At 53.2% G+C, this 25077-nt stretch overlaps 1 protein-coding gene across 1 annotated transcript in view; it reads right to left on the bottom strand.

Annotated features, from left to right (window-relative positions):
• Positions 1-682: 682 nt before the first annotated feature.
• The window catches only part of CDH22 (cadherin 22), a gene marked incomplete at both ends in the record, with an annotated part of 50166 nt that continues 25771 nt past the window's right edge, over positions 683-25077 (bottom strand). The window contains 5 exons of the mRNA XM_080627954.1: positions 683-1221; positions 2459-2710; positions 10766-10883; positions 11168-11289; positions 18462-18598. Of these exons, the coding sequence (XP_080484080.1) occupies positions 683-1221; positions 2459-2710; positions 10766-10883; positions 11168-11289; positions 18462-18598 (1168 nt within the window). The remainder of the gene's footprint in view (positions 1222-2458; positions 2711-10765; positions 10884-11167; positions 11290-18461; positions 18599-25077) is intronic.

Raw genomic sequence — 25077 nt, forward strand, 5'->3', positions numbered from 1 at the left:
AAGAAAGGTCTAAGAACTGAGAGGCGATCCAATCGCATTTAGAGGTGACGCGTGTTTCGAAGTGAACTCTAGTGCAGAACGTAACCTTGGAGCCCAGATCCACGACACGCACTCCCAGCACACGCTCCCTCCGCCCTGCACCAGCAGCTGGGTGCTGCTGAGGAGCGCATGGACACAGAGGAGGACTCCAAACAGTGAGAGAACTTGTGGGGAAAAGCTGAAGAGAAGCTAAAAGCTTGCTTCCCTCTGCAAGGAAAGCTCTTAAAGAAATCAAAGCACTTCAAATGCTCTGACTCAAGTGACAAAAACAATTTAGACAACAAAAGGCTCCCAGTTTGCTCTTCCTCTCCTGGAAAGGGCTCACTGAACAGATTAATTTAAATGATAATTTGTGGGGCAGAAACCCTCTGCAAACTCTCCTGAATTAGATTTTCTCTTTCTGAAATTAATGTGTAGTGCTTTAACAGAGACCAGTATTAAGGAGATGTTGTTGCCACAGTGGCTCCTTTGGGAATGCCAGCCTCTTGTGTGGAGGTGCCATGAACAGGAGGCAGGTGCCAAGGAGCCCATCAACCATCACTCCATCCCCTCGGCACCGCCAGTCCGGAGGCACAGGCTGCGCCCTCCTGGCATGGAGCCCGGTCCAGGAGCCGCCGGCACCTCACAGGGGGTGGCGGGATGGCTACGAGGCATCGGCGTCCTCCTCGCCCCTGCGCCCCGCGTACAGCGCTGCCAGCTGCCGGAAACGCGGCCCCCAGCCCCCCAGGTAGGAGAAGTCCTGCTCCGAGCTGCTGGACCACGTGTTGATGGAGCTCAGCGAGGGCACGGGGGAGTCTGAGCCCTCAAAGGCATAGGTCTGGAACGAGTCGTAGGGCGGCACAGATTGGTCCTCGTCCGCCTGCTCCACCTTCCTGCAGATATAGTCTCTGAACACGGAGAAGTCCAGGTCCGGGTTCTGCACCCACTGCGGCAGCGAATGGAGCTCGGAGGCCGAGTTTCTGCTCAAGCCCCCCTCTCCTGCTATCCCCCCTCCGTCACCGCCTTTGATCTCACTGAAGTCGTAGAGGCTGCGCAGGGCTGACATGTCATAGGCCTCTGTGTCCTGCTCACCACCCCCTTCATCGTTGTATTTGATGACATTGTCCCGCATGTCCTCATCATCCTCAGATGTCAGGTGGCTTTTGTGGTGTCGCTTCAGCGTGAGGATCAGAAGGATCAGCACTGGGAAAGGAAGAGATGGTCAGATGGGCACAGGGGCTTGTGCACACAGCTGGCGGGCACAGAGCACTGGCTCCTGCCAGCCAGGCTCATCAAGTAGCATGTGCTGTCTCACTAGCTTCGGGAGGTTTGCCCTGGCTCCACTGTGGACTAGGAGCTTCCCTTCCCGTGGAGCGTGACCACTGAGACAGGAGGGAGAGATGGATGGACACACGGCTGGACAGACAAACGGATGGATTCTACAGAAGATGAGTAGGTAAAGGGGGTGCATGAATCACAGCAGCAGCCAAAAGCTGGGAGGGTGAATGTGGAGCAGATGGCACAGAGCCTGAGCAGCGAGCCGCAGCTGTGTCCTGGATCATCATCCATTCATCCCATCACCTTTAAAGCACCGATGTGCACTTTATTCGTTTGGGCAATTAGGCAGAAATTTGTTTGCGCTGCGTCAGAAAATGAAACCAGTGTAAAGTGCACCCTGTGGGAAAGGGCTTTCTAAACGGAGACACAGCAGGAGGCGGGGAGCAGAGATATGCCAAGGAGAGGAGACTTCACTGAACAATGAGCTGGCTGCCACGAGCCAGTGGCTGTCTGGACAGCCCAGAAGTCAGCTGAGAGCAGCACTGGTGCCGAAGGGCTTTCAGCAGCAGTGTCCATCAGGTGCCCTACGCTAAACCTGAGGACAGTGCAACACCCCTTTCAGAGCCCCTTCCCACGTGCACACAAGCCCACGCTTCCCCTGCACCTTTATGCCATCCCGTGGTGGCCCAGCACAAGCTTGTGCCACCATGTCAGTGGCAGCCAGCAGCTTTCACAGGGTGAAAAGCTCACGCACACTCTAACACTGACCCAGCCATCCAAGGCAAGAGTACAACCATGCATCCCACATGGGCCGCCACTGGCCACCACCCTGGGACACACAAGTACCCCATGTGTTGCAGGACGCCTGCTGTGGCACAGCACGGCAGTCAGCCGGCAGCCCTCCGGTGCCCGTGGGGCAGCAGCATGCAGCTGTGCACAGGGAGCCCTGCTTTGACTGCCATCAAGCCCAGCGCACACCAGAGCTTCCCGATGGTCACCTGCTGGCAGGGCCAGGCTTCCTGTGCCCACGCTGCAGCTACCAGCAAGGAGACAGCAAGCAGAGGAGCCTGCACCATGCCTGTGGCCTGTGCTCATTGTGTGATGCTGGATGGAAAGCGGATGGACAGAACAGGAGGAGGCTGGGGGACAGGCAGGCACTCACCAACCAGGATGAGGATGCACACCAGCAGTGCGATGAGGGCCCCAGGGCTCAGCGTAGCTGACACAACATAGGCTGTGCTGTTGCAGGACTGAATGGCCCCGCTGCTGTCACAGCCACAGATGCGGATGGTCAGAGTCCCTGTGCTGCTGAGGGCAGGGGGGCCACTGTCCACCACCAAAATGGGCAGCAAGTACACATCCTGCTCCTGGCGATTGAAGCCCACTCTCTGTGTGTGCACCGCAGCCGTGTTGTCTGCAGGGAACAAGTAAACCCACAGCCAAATCACTCCCATAGCACAGCCAGCAGGACTTGCCAGGAGCTCCCCCGTGCTCAAGACAATCAGCGGCTGTTTGTACCAACACCAGCAACCACACCAAGAGGGGATGGGGCCTCCGTCCTCTCCACCACAGGGGAGCAGGGAGCCAGCCTGAGGCTCCCCTGCACTGCAGCAACCCAAGCAGCCAGGGACAGCCAGCTCTGCTCCAGCATATGCCCCTTGGCCAGGTCCCTCAGGGCAGCCCAGCATCTCCCCAGCGCACGGCGAGCGCAGCACAAGAGCAGCAGCACGCGGGTGCTTGAGCCGTGCTGACAGACAATGCAGTAGGAGTAGAGAGAAGGAAAAACCTTCCAGAAGACCCTCAAAGAGTGGCACAGGGCAGGAATAAGGATAAAAATCGGTTGCTGACAGGAGACCAGAGTAGACAATTCACTGCTTCCAAACCCAAGAGCTGTGGGTGAAGGGTCCTGCCTCAGCTGGAGGACCCTAGGACCCTCTGTCACTTACTGAGGAGCAGGCAGAGCTCCTTCCAAGCCTCCCAGCCAAGCCAGCATCCTCCTCCCCATCTGCTCAAACCCTGCAGTTTCAGGGGCTCAGCCGGCACAGCAAAACCCATTACGATCCCCTTAACATGGCCACTTCATGGGACCCTCCAGGGCCCCAGTGCCAGAGATGAACCCAAGCAGCAGCTGTGCCCAGACAACCTGGAGCAGGGAGGGTAGGAACAGGGACTGAAAATCAGCTCAGCTCCCTGCTCATGTGTGCTACTTACTGCCAGCCTGAATGGGCAGGAAAGGGATTGAATACTAGTTGAACAATTGCAGCCAGAAGTTGCTGCTGACTGTCTGCAGTCTTTATCTAATAAAAGGTAGATTGGTGCACTCAGAGAGAGGTGCTGCTGTCTACAGACTTTCTCCTCATTGCACCTGATTTATGCTGGACTGGCCCCTTTCTGTATCAGTCAGCTTTTCGATTGGAAAAGACATCTATTCTAATTCTGGCTCGTGGGCTGCTTGCCACCACGGAAATTGCTGTATGGATTGGGTGCTGCACGGGAGCATGCGGGCACAGAAGGGACAGGAGCAAGGCAAGAGCAGAGCAGGGAGACAGACGCCCACCTGGAAGCGGGGCAGATCCCTCGGTGCTGCAGCTGCAGCAGAGCGGAGCAGAGCCCCTCTGCCCCTGGCTGGGGGAAGGCTGGTCTCTGCTTCAGGGCAGCCTGGAAGAGGAGGAGCTGGGGCAATCTGTGCTCCCCCAGCATGTGCTGCAGCCCAGCACGGGTAAGTGCAGCAAGAACGAGGAAGATGGGCTGTCCGTGCCCAGAGGGGAGGAAGCTGTGAACAGGCTGGTGCCTAGAACAGCACTGAGCTCTCATGGTGCTAAATAACAGTTGCTGCTTCCTATTGTCAGGTTTCTGGACTCAGCCCACCAGAGTTTTCTGTGTTGCCAGAATACAACTGTGTTGCTAGGGAGAGTGGAGCCTTTCAGCTGGGGAGAGCTGATTCCACCATAAAAGAGACATGGAGAAAGCCATCTCTTCAGTTCACCTCAGAGCCCGGTCTGCCTTGAAGAGCTCAATGTGGGAAAGGCAAGGACACTGGAGAGAAGACCACACCAGGCAACATCAGGAGGCTGCAGTGAACGCCACAAGGGCGATACTCAAAACCAGATCTTACTCATGCACACAGAACCGTGCTGCAGGTCACTAGACAAAACTCTTCATTTGGATGTAGCATCTTTTATCCACTAAAGGAATTTTCCGGGTAACCTCACTTATCCCTGCTCACAGCAGAAGACTTCAGGCAGGCAACATCCTTAGGAGCACAGAGCACAAGACAGCATAAGGCAAATGCTTGCATGAGTCGATCTGGGGACAATTTGCCTCAGAGAGAGACACTTCATGCAACGTCAGCTTGCTGCCTGCAAGGCTGCACACCCAGCACTGACCCATGCTTCGAGTCGGATGTGATCTGAGTGCTGCAGTGTCCCCAGCATATGGAGGGGATCACCCAGAGTGGAGAGCACAATCTTTCTGCACCATACGCATTGCCTGGCTTCTCTATACAGAAGGCAGGGACCACCAACTCTCTACCTGAGCAGCCACGAGGTCCTGCAGGACATGGCCACCTTGTCCGAGATGTGGCACCAGCACAGAGGCAACTGGCATAGCTGTTGGGGAGCACCAGCAGCAGAGTCTACCTACCTACCAAGAATGAGAGAGGAAAATAATTATTGTTATGCTAATCCTTCACACAAAGGTAACCAGATCTCACTGGGTGCTGCTCGATCAGCTAGCTGCAGCATAGGAGGCAGATACAAATAACGTTAATGGCACCATGTTAGCAAGAGGCCAAGGACTAACTCCTAGCTTGCCCAGCTAAACATAACCCTTGGGCATCTGGAACCAGGGGAGATAAAGCCACAGGACAAATGGGACAGATCACCTCACCGTGCGTGAGCAAGGCTCTGGCCCTCGGCCCAGGAAGTTCGCCTTTGCTGGCACCACCACAGCAGTCAAGTAGCTAAGCCTGAGCTGGGGGTCAGAGGAGCCCTGACACACAGCCCAGTACCTCCATGTGCTGCTCAGCCTGTGTCTGGCCTGGCTGTGATAAAACCCCTGTGCTCGGGAGCTCCCGCAGCTGCCCGGGGAGCATCCCTCCAGCGCTGTGTAAATGCTGGTGCACCTCCAGCTCTTCACCTCCCTGGAAATACAGCAGAAGCCTGGCAACTCCCCTTCTGTTCACAGCCAACTCCAGGTCCTGTGAGGGACCTGCCACAAGGCACACTGTATTTTTAGAAACAATCTCTAGGAATCAAGGGGAAATATATGTGCAAGTCGCAGAGAGGCAGCCACTAACCTCAGCTCAGCTGAGCCTGCTCAGGCAGCACATCGCGCTGCTGAGCCCGCTCACCGCCAAGGAGGGGAAGAAGAAATATTTTCACTGCTGAACTCTCAAAGTGAAAATAAAGCAGCTAGTACTTAAATATATCAGCAGCAGAACAGACAGCTCTGCTCCGAGAAACCTCAGCTCGGGAGGGGCTGAGTCTTGCCCCGTAACCCCAAACTTGGTGCTAGGGAGAGGGAGAAACATTACAACTACAAAACACTATTTCAAATACCATTTTCTCCTGAACAAGGTGATGTGAGCACTTCCAACAGGAGGGAGATCCACAGGAATTTCACACCTTCACCTGTGATGTTGCTTTACCAAGGCTGGCCAGTCAGACCCCAGTCCAGCTGAGACCAGTCCACTTCAGGTGCTGGGATGGCTCTAGCTACCTCCCTGCTGGCCACCACTGTTCCCAGGCTTCCTAAGCACCTGGATAACTGTCTTCTCTGTTCCATAGTTACACCCCTGTTATTCCCAAACTTCTGTATTTCCTTCTGAGATACTCCAGAAAAAGCACTGCTGCTGCCATGCAGAGTAGTCTATTTGACCACAGACGTAAAGAAAATTTTGCCCAGATCTGGGAAAATGCATCCAAACCTCCTATGAAACAGTGTAATTTCTGTCAGTGCAGTTGCTTTTCTACATGCTGCTGACCGAAGGCAGTTGCTTCAGAACGTGTCTTGGTGCACATTTGTTTGTATCAGCACAGCCTGAGTCATTGTGGAAAGCCAGGCAAGCGTGGCCTGGCGGCCTCTCCCATCTCTTCCTCTGTAGCAGCTTTCTCTTAAGTCCAGTTCTGGGGTCATGAGGTTGAGGAACAGCTTTTCCCAGGTGGTGGTACTGACATTCAAGCAGATGTTAATCCACAGCTTTCCTGCACAGATGCGTTTGAATCACCACATTTATGCTTTCCTGGCCTGTCTTTCCAAGGTTGCACTTTGTGCTATGGTCACACCACTCTAAAGGTCATGCCGTGTGTTCTCTGAAGCCTCAAGCCAAATCTTTTCCTATTGTTGCCATCTTGCTGCACAAACTGACATTTCCGCTGCAGGTTTCCTATGCCACCCTCTTCCTGACCACACAGTGATGTTATCCCATGTCATATCATTATCACCTTGTGCAACGGACAGGAGATGGCATCTCTGCCTGCTTTGAGGAGCAGACAAGCCAGAAACCAAGATGAGTCAAGAATGCAGGGACCAGTCAATACTGAAGCAAGAGGAAAGCTCAAGAATGCAATATACTCTGGTGCTACTCTAGGAGCAATACAGTAATTCTGTCTCTCAGACTCCCTCTCCAAAGAGGCTCTTGGCAGCTTCAAAGATAGAAACAATAAATCCTTCTCATAACTCAATCTTGAACAGTGTTAGGAGACCAGAAGGGAGCAAGCTACCTCCAGTTTGGATTTCGACATCCCTGCCCTCTCCCATGCTCCGAGGCCCCACCAGCATGTGCCTTTCCCTGCTCCGGCAGCCGTTCTGCAGCCCCAGTGCCCAGGCACGCTGGCTCCAGGGAGGTGAGCGCAGACCCCTCCGGCCCCAGGCAGGAGCAGCTGCAGGAGAATAATCTGATTCTTCTCTTTTGCTTCTTGCTTCTCCCAGGTTCTCTGGGCCAGACCACACCACTCCTGCTCTTTGCCTTTGCTCAGCCCCACAGAGATTCGACGCTCTTTCTCACCTCACTGTGAGACCTGTGTCTGAACTGCTCAAGCTAAAAACAACATCCCTGTGGGGCTGGAGGAGGCTTCCTCTATCCTGAGGCAATCCTGGAATCCTAACATTTTGCTTTTGATTGTTAGGATTTTCTGATCTTCTATCACCCGCTACATGCTCTTAATGAGACCTGTAGAGAGTTCAGACATCTGCTTGCCCGGCCCTTGAGCTCTGGAGTCAGTAGCTCCATGTGTCACTCCATATTATCTACCACCCCCTCCAGGTTGCTGGCCTTGGATGCTTTCTACCATCCCTTCCAACACAATTAGCATTTCTTGGAGAATATGATTTCAGGCTTTAATCGCCTTTGATCCTGCTGTAATCAATTTTCTCAGGCCAGAAAGATGCAGCAAAAGGCACGTTGGGAGGCAGAGGATGGTGAATGCCTTTGGAATTGCACCAACTGGAGCTGGGTGAGGTCAGCTTTTCCAGTTTTATCTCTTCCTTAAGGCCCTTAATTTGCTGGGCATCTTCCTTCTGGATCGTGGCTGTAGTTACCACACATGACACATTTATTCCTTGCCTGATGAATTAGGAAGTGCTTGAGCACTCCCTTGGATAGAGCAAGATCAAGGAACGAGAGAGACCCACAGGAAATGGTAGTGTTGCTAAAAGCCTGACTCATGCAAAGTGGCTCTAATCCAGCTAGTGCAATCTCCTACCAGGTCACCTTTTGCTCCTGTATCCCTGAACTGGAGCATCAGAGGAAGTTCTGGGTGCTGCTGGGAGGTGACGAACGGGGCTGCAGATGTTCACTGCAGGCACCTTGCAATGGCCACCCCTACTTTGAGCTGTTCTGGCTGCAGTGGGACCTGACCCAGTGGGGTCTGGGCAAGCAGCAGCACTGTGACCATAACGTGATGTATCAGGCTGCAGCAGACCTGCCCTGTGACCACCACATATGCCCACTTACCAGCAGGTACTCCATCCTCAAGTTCATCACCTGATGGACAGGCTGCCCCATCCATCACCCTGGGTTTTCTCCAAAACCCTTGCAGGCTTCCTCCACACTCCATAAGGAGCCCCCGAAGGGCCCAGCAGTGCTGCAGCCACTGGTGCTCCCCATTGCCAGCCCTGCCACAGCCTGGGTCTCTTGCCCTGCCTGAAGAACGGTAACAGGAGCATTCCCAAGCAGATGCTGATCTCTACCACACTGAGGACAAGTCACCCTCCTGAGATGGCTTTCTGCTGCCTTGCAGGGGCTGAGGGAAGTAGGTGCAAAGCAAAAGAGAGGATTTAAGCAAAGCTTAGAGAATCCATCTGTGCTGACATCCATCAGTGTCACTCCTTGGCTGCAAAAGCAATATTTATAAATCACGTTTCAAAACTGGCTACAAATTTGTATGAAGAAACAGATGGGCTGGTGGTAGCAGTTTGTCACCACTGATATTTATATGGAGGAGTAGAGCCAAGTGCAAGAGGGGCGAACGCACAAGAGGGAGGCAAGAGGAGGAACAAAAGAGGATACAGCAAAGGAACCCAGGAGGGCAGGGAGCGAAGGTGAGCACACTTAGGTGCTCAATAGACTAGGGGGAAGGAATCAAAAGAAGAGAGATGGCACTAAAACACATGCATGTTAGAACTGAGGGGTGCCTCCATCTGCACAGGCAGCTGCCTCCTCTTGCCGTGGAAGAGAACACTGCTTGGCAATTGGGAGGGTCTCCAAGCACCCTGGGAATAACCCTGCAGCAACAGCATTTGTTTTCCCAAGAGCAGAAGGCGGGAGGTGATGCCAGCTTTCACTCATTTTATGCAGTGTTGCACCACATGCAGAGTTTGTGGGATCGTTTAGCACGAAGGTGCAACGACAGCCTCATCCCTCTCAAGAGAGCAGCAGCTCTGGAGGAGGCGGCAGCGCACGAGCCCATGTCCTGCACCCTCCTGCAGCGCCCGCTCCCGGGTGGCTGCTGGGTGCCAGTGCAGCACCGGGAGCCAGGCAGCCCTCACTGAGCCCGGACAGGTCCCTCCTGCTGGGCAGGTGGAGCAGCAGCCACGGCTCTGGGGTCAGAACCAGCCACGGCTCAGAGCAGCGAGTGCAGCGCCGCACTCCTCAGGGCTTCTGGAGAGCTCTGGGTGCAGATAGGCAGCAGGGTGGGATAAGGCGCGCTTAAGCACATCTTCACAAGGTCCTTCTGAGCAAGTTAATCACTGGGCGTGGGGCAGAAGCTTCCAAAGGATTTAAGCTTGCTTAGATGGTAAGAAGCAAAGGTCTTGTGAGAACAGCTGCCCGCGAGTGCAGGGAGGGACTTGGGTCAGGGACAGTGGCACTTTTTAGGACACAAAGCATTACTGGTAATTCTATGACTGTGTCTGAAGCTTTCTGGTGCAAATTCCATTTTGACTATCCCTAATAATGCTGACGCAAAGTAAGCGAGCACGATCTTACGTCAGCAGAAGGCTCCTCTGATAAGCTCAGAACAAACTAAACCAGACTTTTGATAGATGAAACTGCAAAAACATAGGAAAAAAGAGTTTAGAAAACAAAGAAGTATTTTAATGTGATTTGCTGGTTTCCATCTGGGCTGGCTCCTTTGGCAAGAAAGTACACATCTGGCTGGATAAAATCCCAGTATCTACAAGGGTCCCTGCTGTACTTACTGCTGCAATCAGCACCTAAATTCACCCAAAATCCCAGTCAAAAATAGGAAGCAGCCTGATAAGAACTTTTCTGGGTTGCTTTTGTCCACACGCATGCAGCCTGACCCTGCAGTCCACAAGTGAGGGCTTAGCCAGAAAAAACCTGCGTCACAGCCTGTTGGTTACATTGGCAGTTTGGGATCATGGGGAGCCCACCAGCCCAGAGGTGCAAAGAACCGGGAGCTTCCCAGAGGAATGATACTCCTGAGCCACCACCTAATGGGGGATCCAGCTCTGCTGGCCACATCCCAGACAACGCCTAACAGGGGATCTGGCTCTTCTGGTCATATCCCAAATAACCCCAACGGCTGCTGCAGGCTCCCGAACCTGTGTCGAGGCACAGGGGCTGCCCACCCACGCAGCAGACCTGGGACGACCGGCACTCCAGGATTTACTTTGGAGACAGATAAATCACAATGCTCAAAATGGGAGCATGTTCATCTGTAAATCCACATCGTGTCCTTGCCTTCAGGCAGGTTGGAGATTTTGCATCAAGAAAGGGACCAAGAGCCCTGAAAACACAACGCCTGATGAGACAGCGCAAGAGGAGCTTTAGGAGCTTCGGCAGCAGAGAAGGAAGCTAGCAGAGCCTCCCTGAGGAAACCCAAACTCCTAGCTGACCTGTCCTACCATTCCAGGTTGGCAAGGAGCCTTGTGGAGTGCCCAGAGGATCCTCAGCTCCATCCGGCATAGGTGGACCATATGCCCACAGCTCTGCTTCCCTCCCCATGGCCAGCAGTGCCACCCAGCCCACAGGCAGCAGGACTGGGAAGGGTGCAGCAGGGCTTACCCTTGATATCCAGCAGAGAAAAGTGGTGATTGGTGGTGGCTTCAGGTGCCAGTGTGAAATAGAAGCGATGGCCGCTCTGAGGCTCATCACGGTCCACAACACTTATTGTCTGGATCAGCTGTGGAGAGAAAGCAGAGGTGAGTGTCAGTGCTGCCTCCGCAGCCCTGCACATGGGCCCTGCTCAGCAGGTCCAGCCCAGCAGAGCATCACTGCCTGCTGCCACAGCAAGGGACAAGCCTTTGCCCCACAGATGGGCTTAGCTGTAGAACACCAGCAAAGCCATGACAGTGATTGCATGGGAAGATGTTCAGGCAGAAGGGGAAGAATGGGCAGGCTGGCATCTTCCAGAGCACTGCAGGCACTGATGGAAACCTGGGAGAAGGGCTAGGGAATACCCACTACCTGGCCTGGCTTGGCATCCTCACACACAGCAGCTTCATATGGGGTGGCAAGCTCAGGTGGATTGTCATTCACGTCCAGGATACGAATACGGAGGGAGGCTCTCGACACCTGTGAGTGATTATCTGAAACACAGAAAGAAGCGGAGCTTCAGCAGGAAGTGCCATCTGCTGCTAGCAGGGAGCAAACCCTCCTCACCCTGCCCATCCAGAGGCCATCACAGCCACGCAGCTGCTGCCAGCACAGAGGGTCCCACTGCGCCCACAGCACAGACCATTGCCGTGGGCACCCGCAGTCTCACCGCTCTGCTCTGCAGCCGTGCTGGGTAACAAGGACTCCCAAAATACTGCTGTTGGCCTGATCTACCCCTGGAAAAGCTGAGCAAACCTGGGCGTGATGACATCTCCTCCTGACCAGATCCTGACCCTGACAACCCAGGGGTTAGCAGCAGCTGAGAGGTGAGTGAACAGAGCCAGGATGGGAAAGACCTGGGATCAACCAAGAGCACAGGGCAGTGATCAGACCTGGCATGAGCACCTCCAGCACATGGAAGTGACCTGGGGGTGAACGCTGCCTTGTCAGTGCAGGAGGCTCCTGCCCTGGGACCGGGCCTTGCACACTGACACCTGCTCTTGCGTTGCCATCAGCAGCTTGAACTGAGCCAGGCACCGTTTGCCAGCTGGTGCAGGGGGGTCATGCAGCAAGATCAAGGGCACCCCACACTCACCAGCCCAGGGGGCTGCAGCCTGATCTCCCCTCTCCTGGGGCACGGCGCTGCTGGGCCAGGGCTGCGCCCACTGGTGCTGCTCCGGGCACACGGGACAGGGATTGCATCTACAGCTCCATTCACTGCAGTGCTGCTCCACCGCAGGCACATGCTGCAAAGGTATATTGAGCCCTCGGCTGTAAGGTTATAAATCACTCTGGAAAGCCTAATGTTTTCTGAAGCACCTCATGCGCTTCCAGAAATGAGAACTCCCTCATACTCCATCTCCTTTGTTTTACCCAGAGGTTGCAACTGTGACAGACCCGATGCCTCTCCCCTTGCTCAGGCAGGAGCTCTGCTGCCTGTTTGCCTATGAAATTAATGCTGGCCCCCCCGATCAGGTGGTGGGGAGAACCCAGGGGAGGGGAGATTTAGTGCTGCTCCATAATTAGCCAGGAACCTAAGCCCCCTCCCCTGAGCTGCCTTCACCCTGTTCTCACGTTATCACTCCCTCTCACCCAGACCAGCTGCTCTAGTGATTAGATTTGGGGGAGGGAGGCAGAAGTCGTGACTAAAAGCCTGGAACTATGTGTTATTTTAAAAGGCATGTTGGTGCAGTGAAGTAAACTGCAATTGCTTTCAGGGAGAGAGCAAGGGGGAGGCAGCGGGGTGGGAAGGGAGCCGGGGGAGGTGGAGAAGATGCGCCTGATGGCCACGGGGCCACAGATGAGGAGGAAAAAGGGCTCAGCTCCTGCAAGGAGGACAACAGCATCTCATCACCCCCTTCCCAGCCTGCAGGCAGACGGATAGCCATCCCTGCTGCTCAGCTCTGAGCAGGCTGGCGTTGCCCTGGAGCCACTGCTGAGAGAACGATTAGGAAAGGCAAAAAGAGAAGGGAGGACCTTATCTCTTTCCCCTCCTAAGCACAACCGGGAGGAGCAGCTCCTCCCGCACTGCCCCAGAGTGCCCGAGCCGTGAGCAGGAGCCCATCTCAGCGCTGCCGAGTCTCCCCAGGACCTCTCGGCATGGCACATCCCCGGCGGCTCTGTGGGCTCAAGCTGGACTCTGGGTGAGCCTGAGCACAGCCGCATCAGCAGGGCCAGTACTTTTAGAGCTGGACATATCCATAGGCCTGGGCCCATCCACATCAACAGTGAGCAGCTGCCAGGAACGGTTTATGGCATGCACACAAGTGGGGTCATCTATGTGCCGTGGCCCAGTGCCAAGGACCCACCCCGGCCCCCCCTGCCAGAGCCATAACTAACATCCCACTCCCCTGAGCACAGCTTGAAGCACGGTTGTCCTGTCGTAAAACCCCTCTCCTTTTGCCCCTTCTGAAGCTGCTGAACCCTGAGGCTCACACTTACTCGTGGCTCAGTGACAGGGTTAAGATTTGTTATCTCCAGGAACATCAAGGCTAAAAATGCAATCACTGCATGATTTTCTACTCTTTCAGTGAAGCACACATTGGCTTCTTATTTTGGCTGGACTGTAATTTATTTGAAGGTTCCTCAAATGCTTTACTTATCAACTTCCCCCTTTCCTTTGAGCCAGTACCTGGATTTATGGGTGGAAAATATAAAATATGGTCAGATGTATTTGAGAAAAGTTAACTCCAAAACATCTGAGAGGTGCTTTCTGTAACTATGTGGCATAAACTGATTTTATGATGGTCAGAAGTGCAATTCAGACTGCTGGAGTACGCCTGTGATGAAAGGCATGATGTGCAAGGCCAAAAGCTTCCTCTACGCACACACCAAGTGTGTGCATGCATCTCTTCACATGCTGCAGCACACAGAAACTAATGTCCTGGGTAGACAGGGGCCACGGGATGGCATAGAAACATGACCTGGAAGGGCTCTGCAAGCAGCACACGGCCAGTGCGCAGTGGAGGCTGCACGGGCCGGGCCAAGTGCGATGGGAGAGGAAAACCAGTCACCTTCCCTTGCAGCGCCTCTCCTCTGTACCCCGGCTCAGCTGACTGACATGCAAATTAGTTTAATTATTTCTTCTTCTAAAATAAATTATATTTTGCAGTGGCTGCAATATGTTGTGTCAGGCAAAATTACATTCAATATTTTTAAACTAATTGATGTCAGCCTTGAGAAAACCTGATTGACAGCAGCGAGGAAACTAGGCTGCTACCTAAACGCTTTCCTAAATTAAAATTAAACATGCCATTTTTCTGCATTTCCTTCAGGAGCTGGAATGCTATTAATCTGAAAGAGACATGGAAAATACACAGAAGAAGGGGGAGATGCTGGAAGCACAGCAGTGCACTACGGGAGCTTCAGGGTGAGGACTCGCAGCTGCCTTTGCCAACACAGGCTGAATTATTTCAGAGCCACTGGAGCCTGCCGGGGCAGGAGATGGAGCTCTGCCACCCATTGCTCCCATGTTCAGCAGTGGCACTTGCCTCAGTGCTACAGGCAGACTCAAACAGACCAACTGAACCTTCAGACACATCCCAAAGTGGTTTTTCTTAAGTTAACTGATCATGAGAGTAATCCAAACAGGACAGTATTGCTGTCTTAAACATTCGGATGCAGAGCACCAGCAGCGTGCCCTCTCCCTGGGTTCTGCAGGACCAACACCGACCCGCCTCAGGAAGCTACTCTCAAATGCTGAAAGCTTTGCAGCAGTGCTCGCAGTGATGGGAAGGGGTTGCTGAGATCCTTGGCCACCCATGCCATGGCAGGAAAAGGTTACTGCTGCACTGGGATCCGGTCCTTACCCCACCAGACCCTTACACAAACTCACACTAAAGCACTTTGCATTTTTACACCCAGACCTCTGCTGTGAAGCCCCAAACTCAACCATTGCTGAGGCACACATGCAGTTGCCCTCCTGCCTGCACACATGGCCATGCAGCGACATCACATGCAGAAAGGCACTCTGCAGCTTCTGCAGAAACAGCTCATGGACGCTGCTGTGCGCAGCGTGTGACCTGCTCTCTTCTGCATCGAGACCACACTGGTACAGCACCGAATTGAAAATGTTCACATTAGCAAGGAAGAAGAGGCAGGGGTGGAATTTATTTCTTGCTATCTTGGCAAACTGGGAGAACAAACTCAGAATGGAAGACCGGGATGGGCCATTCTGCTCCCCAGCACTCACGCCATGGCTGTGAAGCGCAGGGTGGTTTTGGAGATGTCGGCGCAGTTGCCTGCAAAGCCCAGCTCTGATGGCAAGAAAAAAGCAGGGGCATGCCAGGAGTACCACTCATCGGACACGGCAGCTACATCACAGGCTGGAGCTGAAAATGTGACTCCCAGCTGAGGGGAAGCAAAGTGGAAGCAGCAGTTAAGCCAAGTGACATATAAATGGCTCTCACCTCTCCGGAGTCCTGCCCAAACTCAGCAGCATGAGAGTCATTAAATCGCATCCAAACACAATGCTCTGATTAAAGCCAGACTCCAGCAGGAAGATTTATCATCTCAATTACCAGCAGTGGACACAGCAGTCAAAGCCTCATCATTTTACATGAGCAAAGACAAAAACAGGAAGAGAATCACTAATATTAGCCCAAGGAAGGTAAACAGCTTGCAAGGGAGATGAAGATTTATCTCTGGGAATGCTTGGCCTGGTCCCAGCCAGATTGGCTGAACAGCCACATGCTTCCTGCTGGCTGCCATGTTTCGAGGCCAAGTATAATGCTGGTCACAAGCCACTGAGGAAGCTCACGCTGGGGAGTGCCTGTTCCATGGGGGACCTGCTCCTTATCCTGCCTGCGGCCCCCAGCCCAGCGACCTCACAGCTACAGCCAGACACCTTCTGCAGCTTCTTATTACTGCTCCTTAGATGCACACATGCTCTCTGGTTATGTGTTGGTGGGGCATGCACCCTGGACACCGCCTCTGCTGCAGCAGCACCAGGTCCCAGGCAGGTCTCTCCAAGGCTGCTCAAACCTAACAGACAGGCTGCTTGCGGGCAAGCTTTCCATCAGCTGCCATTTGCTAAACCCTTCTCTGGACAGTCCTGCCAGCTGACAGGGCGAGCAGCTCGAGGAGGTTGCAGGGAGGCAAAACCTTGGTGCAACATGCTCCATGCCATGTGCACCATGGCAATTGAGCAGGCACAACCCCACAGGAATTGAGCAGGCAGGAATGGAGTGAACCTACCAGTTTCACTTCATTCCTTCTGCAAAGCTCACACCTCACTGAGGAATGAGGAAGGATATTTTGCCACCTGCCTCTGCTGGAGACGGTAACATCCTGCCTGGCCTCGCAGCAGAGCCTGTGGCAGCCAGCTGCAACCTGCACACCCATGGCAAGCACAGGCAGGGCCCCGCCACCCCCCAGCCCCAGACACCGTGTGCTGGGCACTGCAGCGCTGGACACACCAACAGACATGCCAATGCCAGCGGTTCCGCCTGCCCCGTGTCCACTCCACGCTGAGCCCTGCTCCAAAACCCCGCTCCATCACTTGGGCGGCTGTACCTTTACAACTGCCCTTTCCGCCAGAGGATTCAGACATAAATTGTACTTTAAATTCAATATCAGTCATTAATAATTCATGATTACAAAACGTTGAGGATAATGTCAGTGGGAGGAACGTCTGGGCAGTTCAAATGGATGAGTCAGAGCTCACCACAGAAGTCAGAGCGCTGAAGAGTTTCGCTGGCTTTTGAAGCGATCCAGCATGACAGGCTTCCCTGCCGGAGGGGAGCTGCAGCATTTACTGACTTGTTCTGAAATCCCAGCCACTGCGTGTGAATATTGTCCTTCTGATTCTTGTCACCTCGTGTTTCCTCTGGATGCTGAGTTGTGCTGCAACGCTGTGGTGCCCTCCTTGCCTGCCCATCGCTGACTGATGCCGGGCAGGACTCATGACAGCACCACAGCCCGACAGCGCAGGGGTCATCCTGGCCAGAGGCACAAAGCATCAGCACAGAGAAGGGCTTGGGACATGCAGTCCCCTTCCTCTCCTAGGGCAGCAGGGCCTGGGCCCTTGCCCGGCCAGGGCAGATGATTACTATGGCAGGGCAGCAGGAACCAATCTCTGTGCCCCAAGCCAAGCCCTGACCCAGCTCCTTAAATGTGAACAGCATTTTCCTGCTCAAGAACAAGCAAAGAAAGAACCACCAGACCTCCTGAGGGATCTCTTGGAGCAAAGCCTGGGGAAAGCTCCTGCCTGCAGACAGACGGGCCTTGGCAACGCTTTCGCAGATGTCAGAAGGTGCTTTGCAGCTGTGGCAAGTGCCAGTGCCAGCAGGTGCCAGTGCCCTGGCCACTACTGTGTCCAAAATGTGGAGAACTTCAAAGAATACAGCAATGCCTTTCTGCTTCCTACTGTGCTTCCCAGCACAGTGCCTCAGATGAAGCCCTTTCTCCATCTGCAGGCTTAAGGAGTAAGACAGAGCACCTCTGTGGAGTGCAAGGGGCCAGATGCACCATCACATGGGACCTGCAGAGCCCATGAGCCAAGGCACTGTGCAAACACAGTGGAGGACAGCAGGATGCCCAGAGCAGCTTCCTACCCCCAGCAAAACCCCCGGAGGGAAGCAAAGCCTGCTCTTTGCTGCTATTATTTTATTTTCATTCCTCAAAAAGGAGTCTATTCAGAGCCCCTTTGAGCAGCAGGACCCAGGTTTGTTCTTTTCCCTCTGAACTGGAGAAGAAAAGACAAACAGAACTTCTGCTGGAAGCGTCCATGCTGGGCTCCACCACCCCCATCACAGAGGGAAGATAAACTGACAAAACCTGCAGAGCCACTAAGCTGCTCCCTCCTGGCTCTCCCAGCTGGGTGGGAGTAGGTTTGGCAGTTACTGTAAACACAGGCTAAAGGACTGCACAGCCACAGGGAAGGAAGAGCCCATCACCAGGGCTCTCATGGGGAGAGTCAGAAAGAAGCTAATTGCAGAAAGGACAGAAAGCTTCACCTCATCCTCTGCCTCAAGCTCTTCCTGGTGGGGTGCAGGTGAGGCCAAGCACTGCAGCCAGAGCCACAGCAGCCTGGCAGTACCAACTCTGGCAGCATCGCTGCCCCCCATCCTCAGCACAGGGTCTCAGGACATTGCTCCTGCAGCCCCTTCCCACTGCTTCAGTGCCGGGACCTCCCATCCACCCCTCACTGTGCCTTGCCAAGCCTGCAGTCACACAGCAGGCAGAGAGGCACCCAGAGCCACAGACACGATGTGCAGGTACAGGCTGCAAATCCCACCCGCTGAGAGCCCCCAGCAGAAGCCATCTGTGCCACAGGGCTCCAGTTGATGGCATCACCCCAGCACGTGGCGGATGCAGGTGACTTGAACACAGCCCCCCGGGAGCCCCAGCGCCACTCGGAGGTGAGCACAGGGAGCAAGCGGCACGGGATGACTGGCAGAGCCGGTGCACAGATAACACAGATTTGATTAGAGTTCATCAAATATACTATTCGACCACGCTCCCTTATTAGCGCTCGAGTCAGGAAGAGTATTTTTAGGTTGTCTAGGGAGATGTCAGGCTCGGTGCTGCTGCATTTATTTATTACCTCAGCATTAACTAACACTTGCATCTTGCTCACCTCCACAGTGCACGTACCTGCATTTTCCCCTCTGCCCTACTCTGGCCCAGCACAGACTGTCTGCTCCACACAGCACTCCCACCTCACCTGCTTCCATCGCCAGGACAGTGATGTTGTGCCACCCTGCTGTCTCCCGGTCCAGGACCTTTCCTGTCACAATGGCACCTGTGTTGGCATCGATGTCAAAGATCCTCTCTACATCTGTGCTGCGGTCGATGGCGTACCTGAGACCAGGCAAAAGGAGAGACTGTGAACAGCTGGAAGTGCCAAGCCTAACCTTGCCATCAGCCCCAGTAGAGCAGGGATCTAACACAAGCAGCTCTATCGCCACTGTCACTTTTCCTCTGCTGCAGCATGGTGCACAAGAGCCATGGTTTTATCAGGCTGCAAGCCCAGAGCCCTCAAGCAAAATTAAAGTGTGGCTTTCGGTGCATGAAGTGGAACTAAGCAGAGCGGAAAAACCTGCTTTGATGGGAACATTTTGCTCAGGATAGACAGAGCAATATCAAAGTCATGGGCTGTAACTCCACTCATTACTCAGGAAAGCTTCTGAGCTGCAGGTTCAGGAAAAACATCAACCCAAACCAGAGGAGCCCACCTCACCTCCCACCCTCTCTCCTGATCCTGCCACAGCACCCACCCAAGTGAGAGACCTGGAGGACAGCACAGCAGCACACAGGTAGGCTGAGGTTGTGCTTGAGGGCCTCAGCTGGATTGGACTTCCCATCTCCTCCCCAGTGAGCACACACCTGATTGTGCCCAAATAACAGCCACCACCACTGCAATCAGAATTGGAAACCCAGAATTGGAAACCCAGAAGGCCCACAAACTGCAAACGATACAGCATAATGTTATTTGGTATAGCATCTTTCACACATGCTGCATCCCAGAGCGCTTTACAGAGTTAGACAATACAAGACAGCAAAGAGTACAAAGGATAAATTATCAAAAGGAGGACTGTGAATAAATTAAAGCCTTCAGTCACTTGTCTAACAATAGAAGGAAGATAAATGTATGGACAAAGCAAGCTGGAAAGCCAAGGAGACAGGACAGTACTGAGAGGCCACATCAGACAAGGGGAGCAGAGCAGGACAGCTCTAGGCTCGAAGCATATCCAGGACAGTGGAGGCGTGCTGCAGGCAGCTTCCTAGTGCTTGCACCTCGCCTGCCACAGTCCAGCTGTGGCCTGTGTTTCCATCATCCATATGGCTTGCAGCTGAGGAACACCAACCAGCTCACCTGCATGCAAGGACCACTGCTCTAAAGACGCACTGATGACCTCAGTGCCTTTCTGTGCCCTGAAGGGAAACTAGCTGCAGATGAGAATGCCTCCCTGAGGGTACCTATCCCCACAGCCAGGCAGCTCTATCTCTGCTGGAGGCACATACAAAGGCATTTCTACGCTATTTAAAGTGTTATACAGACCCAGATTACAGCACTTTCCCTTTCAGACACGGAGAGGAGGAAATACAACAGCACTTGCTTGTAGTTAAGGAAGAATGCTCAAAAATCACTATGGAAATTGCATCTGGGCACATGCACAATTTCATGTGTTCTACACCTATGTGCCTGGCTTCTTTCTCCCTTCTCTCATCTAGAAGCAATGGGGATCTGCCACCCAAAGCCAGGTACAAGCCTAGGCATCTCTGAACCAACTGCCAAGGACTTCCTAGCCATCGTGCATTTTCTGATCCAACTCCCAGCTGGAAACTGCCTCTGCAGGCAGGTAGGCAGCTCCAGAAGGGACAGTACCTGTCTTGGCAGGTACTGCAGCCTCTCATCCACTCTTCTCACTCACTACAAAGGGAAAGGAGGGGTCTGGCCACTCCGACTTGTACACATCAGTCCGTGCTGCTGGAAGGAGGAACAGAAATGGGGATGACAATACCTAATATCTTTCCAATAGCATAACTGATGCATTTGCATAACTGCTTCCATTGTTCTCCCACATCACCTGATCCATTCCACACTGTCTTCCATGCCACTTTTTAATACTGTTAGAGTTCAGGATAGCACTTCACTCTCCATATGCCTTCCTTGCTTCTCAAGTAAGCATATGCCTGTTTTGTTCACACTCATGTCATTGCTGCATAAACAGAAATGTCTGGAAAAATAGCTACACACAAAAAAAACAGTGATGAGCCTGGAAACATCTGAGAGAGGCTGCCTGCACGGCCAGAGGGCAGGAGGCTGGTAGGGGAGCACTCTGTGTCATGCCAGTGGTAACCTTTTCTTATGCTCCTAATTGTTTTGCTGCTGAGGTTGTCTTCTGTCACTTCCTAATTGCCTGCTGAGGACTGACTGCCCATGGCCCTGGCAGGGCACAAACCAAACCGCAAATCTGGTCCCTTTGTCACCACCAATACAGAGAGCTGTCACCTTCGCAACACTGCGCCAGCATTGTCCGCATCCACCATGAGAGCAGGGCTGAGCCTGCTTCTACATGCTGGGGTTTTGGAGGTGGTTAGTCCAGGAGCTCCCCATCTGCACAAAGTGCTGTGGAGGCTCTGGAGCTCGAGGAGCTGCGGACTGAGGTGCACAGCAATGTCTGCCCTCCCCCAAAGCCACAGCCATAACAGGCTCAGACCTGCAGAACAACCAATCCACACTGCTCTACACACACAGACTCCAGAGAGCTCGGGTGCTAGAGAGGGCAGAGTAAGAAGCTGGTGCTGCGCTCAGTTTACATCACTGTGCAGTATGATCTTTACCAACTCAAGTCTGTGCTGACCATCACAAGCCTCTCCACCTCTGGTAGTCCAGCTTCATATTCACCTGTCCCATTGAACTCAAACAGTGCTTCTCACCTAGGAAGAGGTAGTGATTAACCCCTGGGTCCTCCAGGTACTTGGAAACAGGACATATACTTGTTCCTCCTAAAGCTGGCTGGTGCTTCATTTCTGGAGCTGCATTGCCCAGTTCTGATTGGGATGCAGACCTTGTAATCCATTTTCCTCTCTTCCTGCTGGCACTGCCTGTTGGTTTGGATGTTACAAGTGACTATTTAATTTAGACAGCTTTCTCGGTGCTCATCTTTCTTGTGAATGCATTTCTCAAGCAGTTTGTTTCACTTCTCCCCCCTGAATGCAACAAGGAGCACATTTTATGCCATGTGTTTTGTTAACAGGGAGCTTTTCAAACACAGTGTGAAAAGCTTTTTGTTGTGTTTGTTTTTTTCCTCCTCTCCCTTTTGTGTTGAAGCAGGTTGTAGTTCTTGCTGTGCTGTTGGAGTCTACAAAATCCTCATGTCCAACACATGTGTCCGGATTTGGTGAATGCCAAACAAGAATATCTCCAAGAACCTTAAATCCTAAGCAACATCTTCCCAGTGCTGATAAAGCCTGGACTGCACACAATCAAAGCACAGGCTCCCACTGCAGAGGGAAAAACAAAAGGCTCCCATACAAACAGCCTCACATACACAGACTATCATTGTATTACCTCATACAATGGCTTAGCTGAGAAAAAATGCAGTATACCCAGGAAATGTACAGCTAAAGACAAAAAGCCAACTGGAAGCTAAATTCCTTCTGAAAGAGAGTGGTTCCAGCTTTTGTTAGGCAACAAACAAGGATGGAATAAAATAAAAAGCAGTAGCCCTTCAGACAGGTATTTCCTGCCTGTACCATGGAGGGTTTCCATGTTCCCACAAGATGCAGCACCTGTGCATCACTCCCTGCTTCACAGCCCTGGCGCCACAGGGAGCGAGTGCCCCTCTGAGCAGCCACAAGCTGGGGACAAACATAGAGCAGTGGGGTGCTCCTTGGACACCCTGAGCCCCAGCGTTCCCTCCCACCTGGGCAAGCAGCTGCCAGGGGCTCTACATCCAAATGCAGCCGGGTGGGGCAGCCAGCAGTGTCTCAGGGACAAGCCTGGCTTGTCTGGAAGGGGTTTGCTGTCATACAAAGCATCTGCATCCTTGTGGGACAAGCAGATCACCAGGAGAGGAGCCCCAGGCTGAAACGTGCCTCTAGCAGCTGCTTCAGGCCAGGAGGTGCAGCAGTAGCCCTGCTGTGCTGGCCTGGGGATGGAAACAAAGAGCCAAAGGCACCTCTTTTCCCATTTGGCTAAAAATACTTCCCAAACCTCATTATTGGCAGCCTGGTGTCAGCAGGACCTGGAAACACTGACAGAGCTGATTTCTGCTCTGCTGTCTTTGGCAATCCTTGTTCTTTCCTGACTCAAGGGGAGAGTGTGTCTTGAAATGACAGAAGGTTGTGGCTCTCTCCTGTTTCTAGGGCAGAGCCAACACATGCATCAGAATCCAAGAGACAGCAGCCACTGCAGAAACACAGCCACGTCTTTGCTCCCACCTCTGGCAGATGAGGATCAGGAAGTTAAAGGGATCCACTGAACTGCAGCGACTTGAAAGGGTTCATTCTAACTTCAAGGAGCCAAGGATCAAATACTGGTCATGCTGTCAGGACCGGTTGCTCTCTAATGTATCAGAGGTGAAGTACAAGTGCTGACTTCTTGTGACTATACTTTGGAGTAGCACAGTTGAAATGTGAGGTGACTTACTGCAGTCTCCTGCTGACGGGTTAGTGTCACATCCTGGCAGGGTGCTGCTGGATGCCTGCATCAATGTTCCTGCATCATTCTGAAGCTGTGAACAGCTGCCTACATGGCAAAATGTTATTAAATTGCTGGGCTAGCTAGAGGGCAGGAAAGCAGGAGAGATCCAACAGCACCTTCCTTCTGCACTGGTGCCATGTCAGTGTGACCGATATAAACCTGCATCTCCACTTAGTCCATGTTGAAATGGCAGAGAAGGGTCACCCAGCTGCACCCCAGTAAGCACACAGGAGCACCGCAAGGCACGGAGCTGCCGCTGCTCGTGAAAGCAGGCAGGGGAGTAAGGAGATACATGGCAAGAACAGAGCGGAGTGGAGAGGTGGACGGACAGAGACCAAGTGCCTAGGGGAGCATGAGGGATGCAGGATGAGCTACCTGCCTGGGGATAGCTGGAGGGAGGACACATATTTGAATGTATCAGGCCTGACATGGGAAAACACATTGCAATTCCCAAGCTGCAGCAGATGCCTGGGAGTCCTGCTGGCTGGGCCCTTGTGCCTGAGCATGAGGCATTGCCTTGTGTGGCACTAAGCACACTATAAGAGACACAATCACATAGCAAAGTTTGGGCTCTAACCCTCTTGTTCCTAAGGAGTACTTGAGTCTGCTTCTCTCTGCTCCGAGTCCCCACCACCTTCTGCACAGCAGTAGAAAGACTCCCTCCACCGCTTTCTTTTGTTCTGTCTGCAAACAATGCAACAAGCTCCACAGGGAAGCAGCACAAAGAACAAGAGAAAACGAGAATACGAATAGTTCTGTTCCCAAGGCCCCTTTCCTACAATTACAGATCAGAAAATAAAATCTATGTTCTGTAGCACTGCTGGAAATAGTCAAGTGAAAAAGCACATGCACACGTATACACACAGAGATGTGCAGAAAGACTGCACGCATCTGAAGAGCACAAGTCAACAGCCATGTGCTCAGGGCGGGCCACAGAGAAAGCAGACATGTAGCCTGAATGAAGAGGGCAGCCACATGAGAAGGTGAGCAGAAGTACCTTGAGACCGCATCCGACAGACAGCAGTGACCACTGGAAGTGCTGCAACATACACACAAGTTCCTGGCATGCCAAGGCTAGTTTCATTCACTTTCACCCTGAAGACAACTTCCAGCACCCAGCTTTGACACACAATACTCTCTGCAAGCTGCCAAGCATCTGTAGATGGCAGCTTGCCACATGTAAGTTCTTTTTTGAGCTTTATAAAACGTCTCAATCTTAATTTACATGAAGATCAAGAGATACCCCACCTTGAACAAGAGTGTTCCCCATGGCTACACAGCACTGGAGCCTCAGCACCTCAAGCAACCATGTGGGGACACCACTGAAAGGGATCAGTACTGTAACTGAGCCCTGCCTGGCCATGTCCTCCTCCATCCCAGTCTGCTGCTGCCTGGGATGTGCTCCCTGCAGAGCTCTCAAAGGCAAAGGCACTGCTGTCCCTTTGAAGCGCGCCCGCAGCTGCGCCGCTGGCACGAGAACACACGCTCTGGTGATGCTTTCCACACAGGCAGGGTGTTTGCTGAACACCAGTTTTCCAGCCCAACTGCTCATGACTCAGGCCAGTTGGCAGAGCCAGAAGCTGCTTTGTGCCTCAGGTAATAGCAATTCAACAAGGTAACAATCTCTTTAGTCACAAATTAAATGGAAACGGGAAATGTCCTTTGCTGATAAGCTGCTGCCTGGAGTATGTCCCCTGCCTAAATATAAACTCCTCTGATCTTTGATCCCTGTGCACACATGCACACACAAGCACACACAGCAAAGCTGTGGCTCTGCACCTCCCAAGCCTCACCTCGTTTGCCACTCTCCATCACTGCCTCCTGCCATTGCTGGTTCCTCCCCTGGCTGTGTCAGGCATCCACTGCAGACACCTCACTGTCAGCAGCAACAGCGTGCCGTCACCCCCCTGCCACCCTCCCCGACACTCCCTTGCCACTCACACACCCATCACTGGCAGTGACGTACCTGTCACCTGCGAGATGGCTGCCCTCGCTGCGCACAGGCTGCCACTCACCTGCCAATGCCTGTCCCACAGGACACTCGCAGGCTCGGCCACGCGTGCAGCCCTTGTTGCTTGTCACCCACACTGCCCCCCCCCCACCATCACCTCCCTCGGCCCCCAGGCCA

The sequence above is a fragment of the Psittacula echo genome, assembly GCF_963264785.1.
Source record: "Psittacula echo genome assembly, chromosome: 12".
NCBI classification, from domain to species: domain Eukaryota; kingdom Metazoa; phylum Chordata; class Aves; order Psittaciformes; family Psittacidae; genus Psittacula; species Psittacula echo.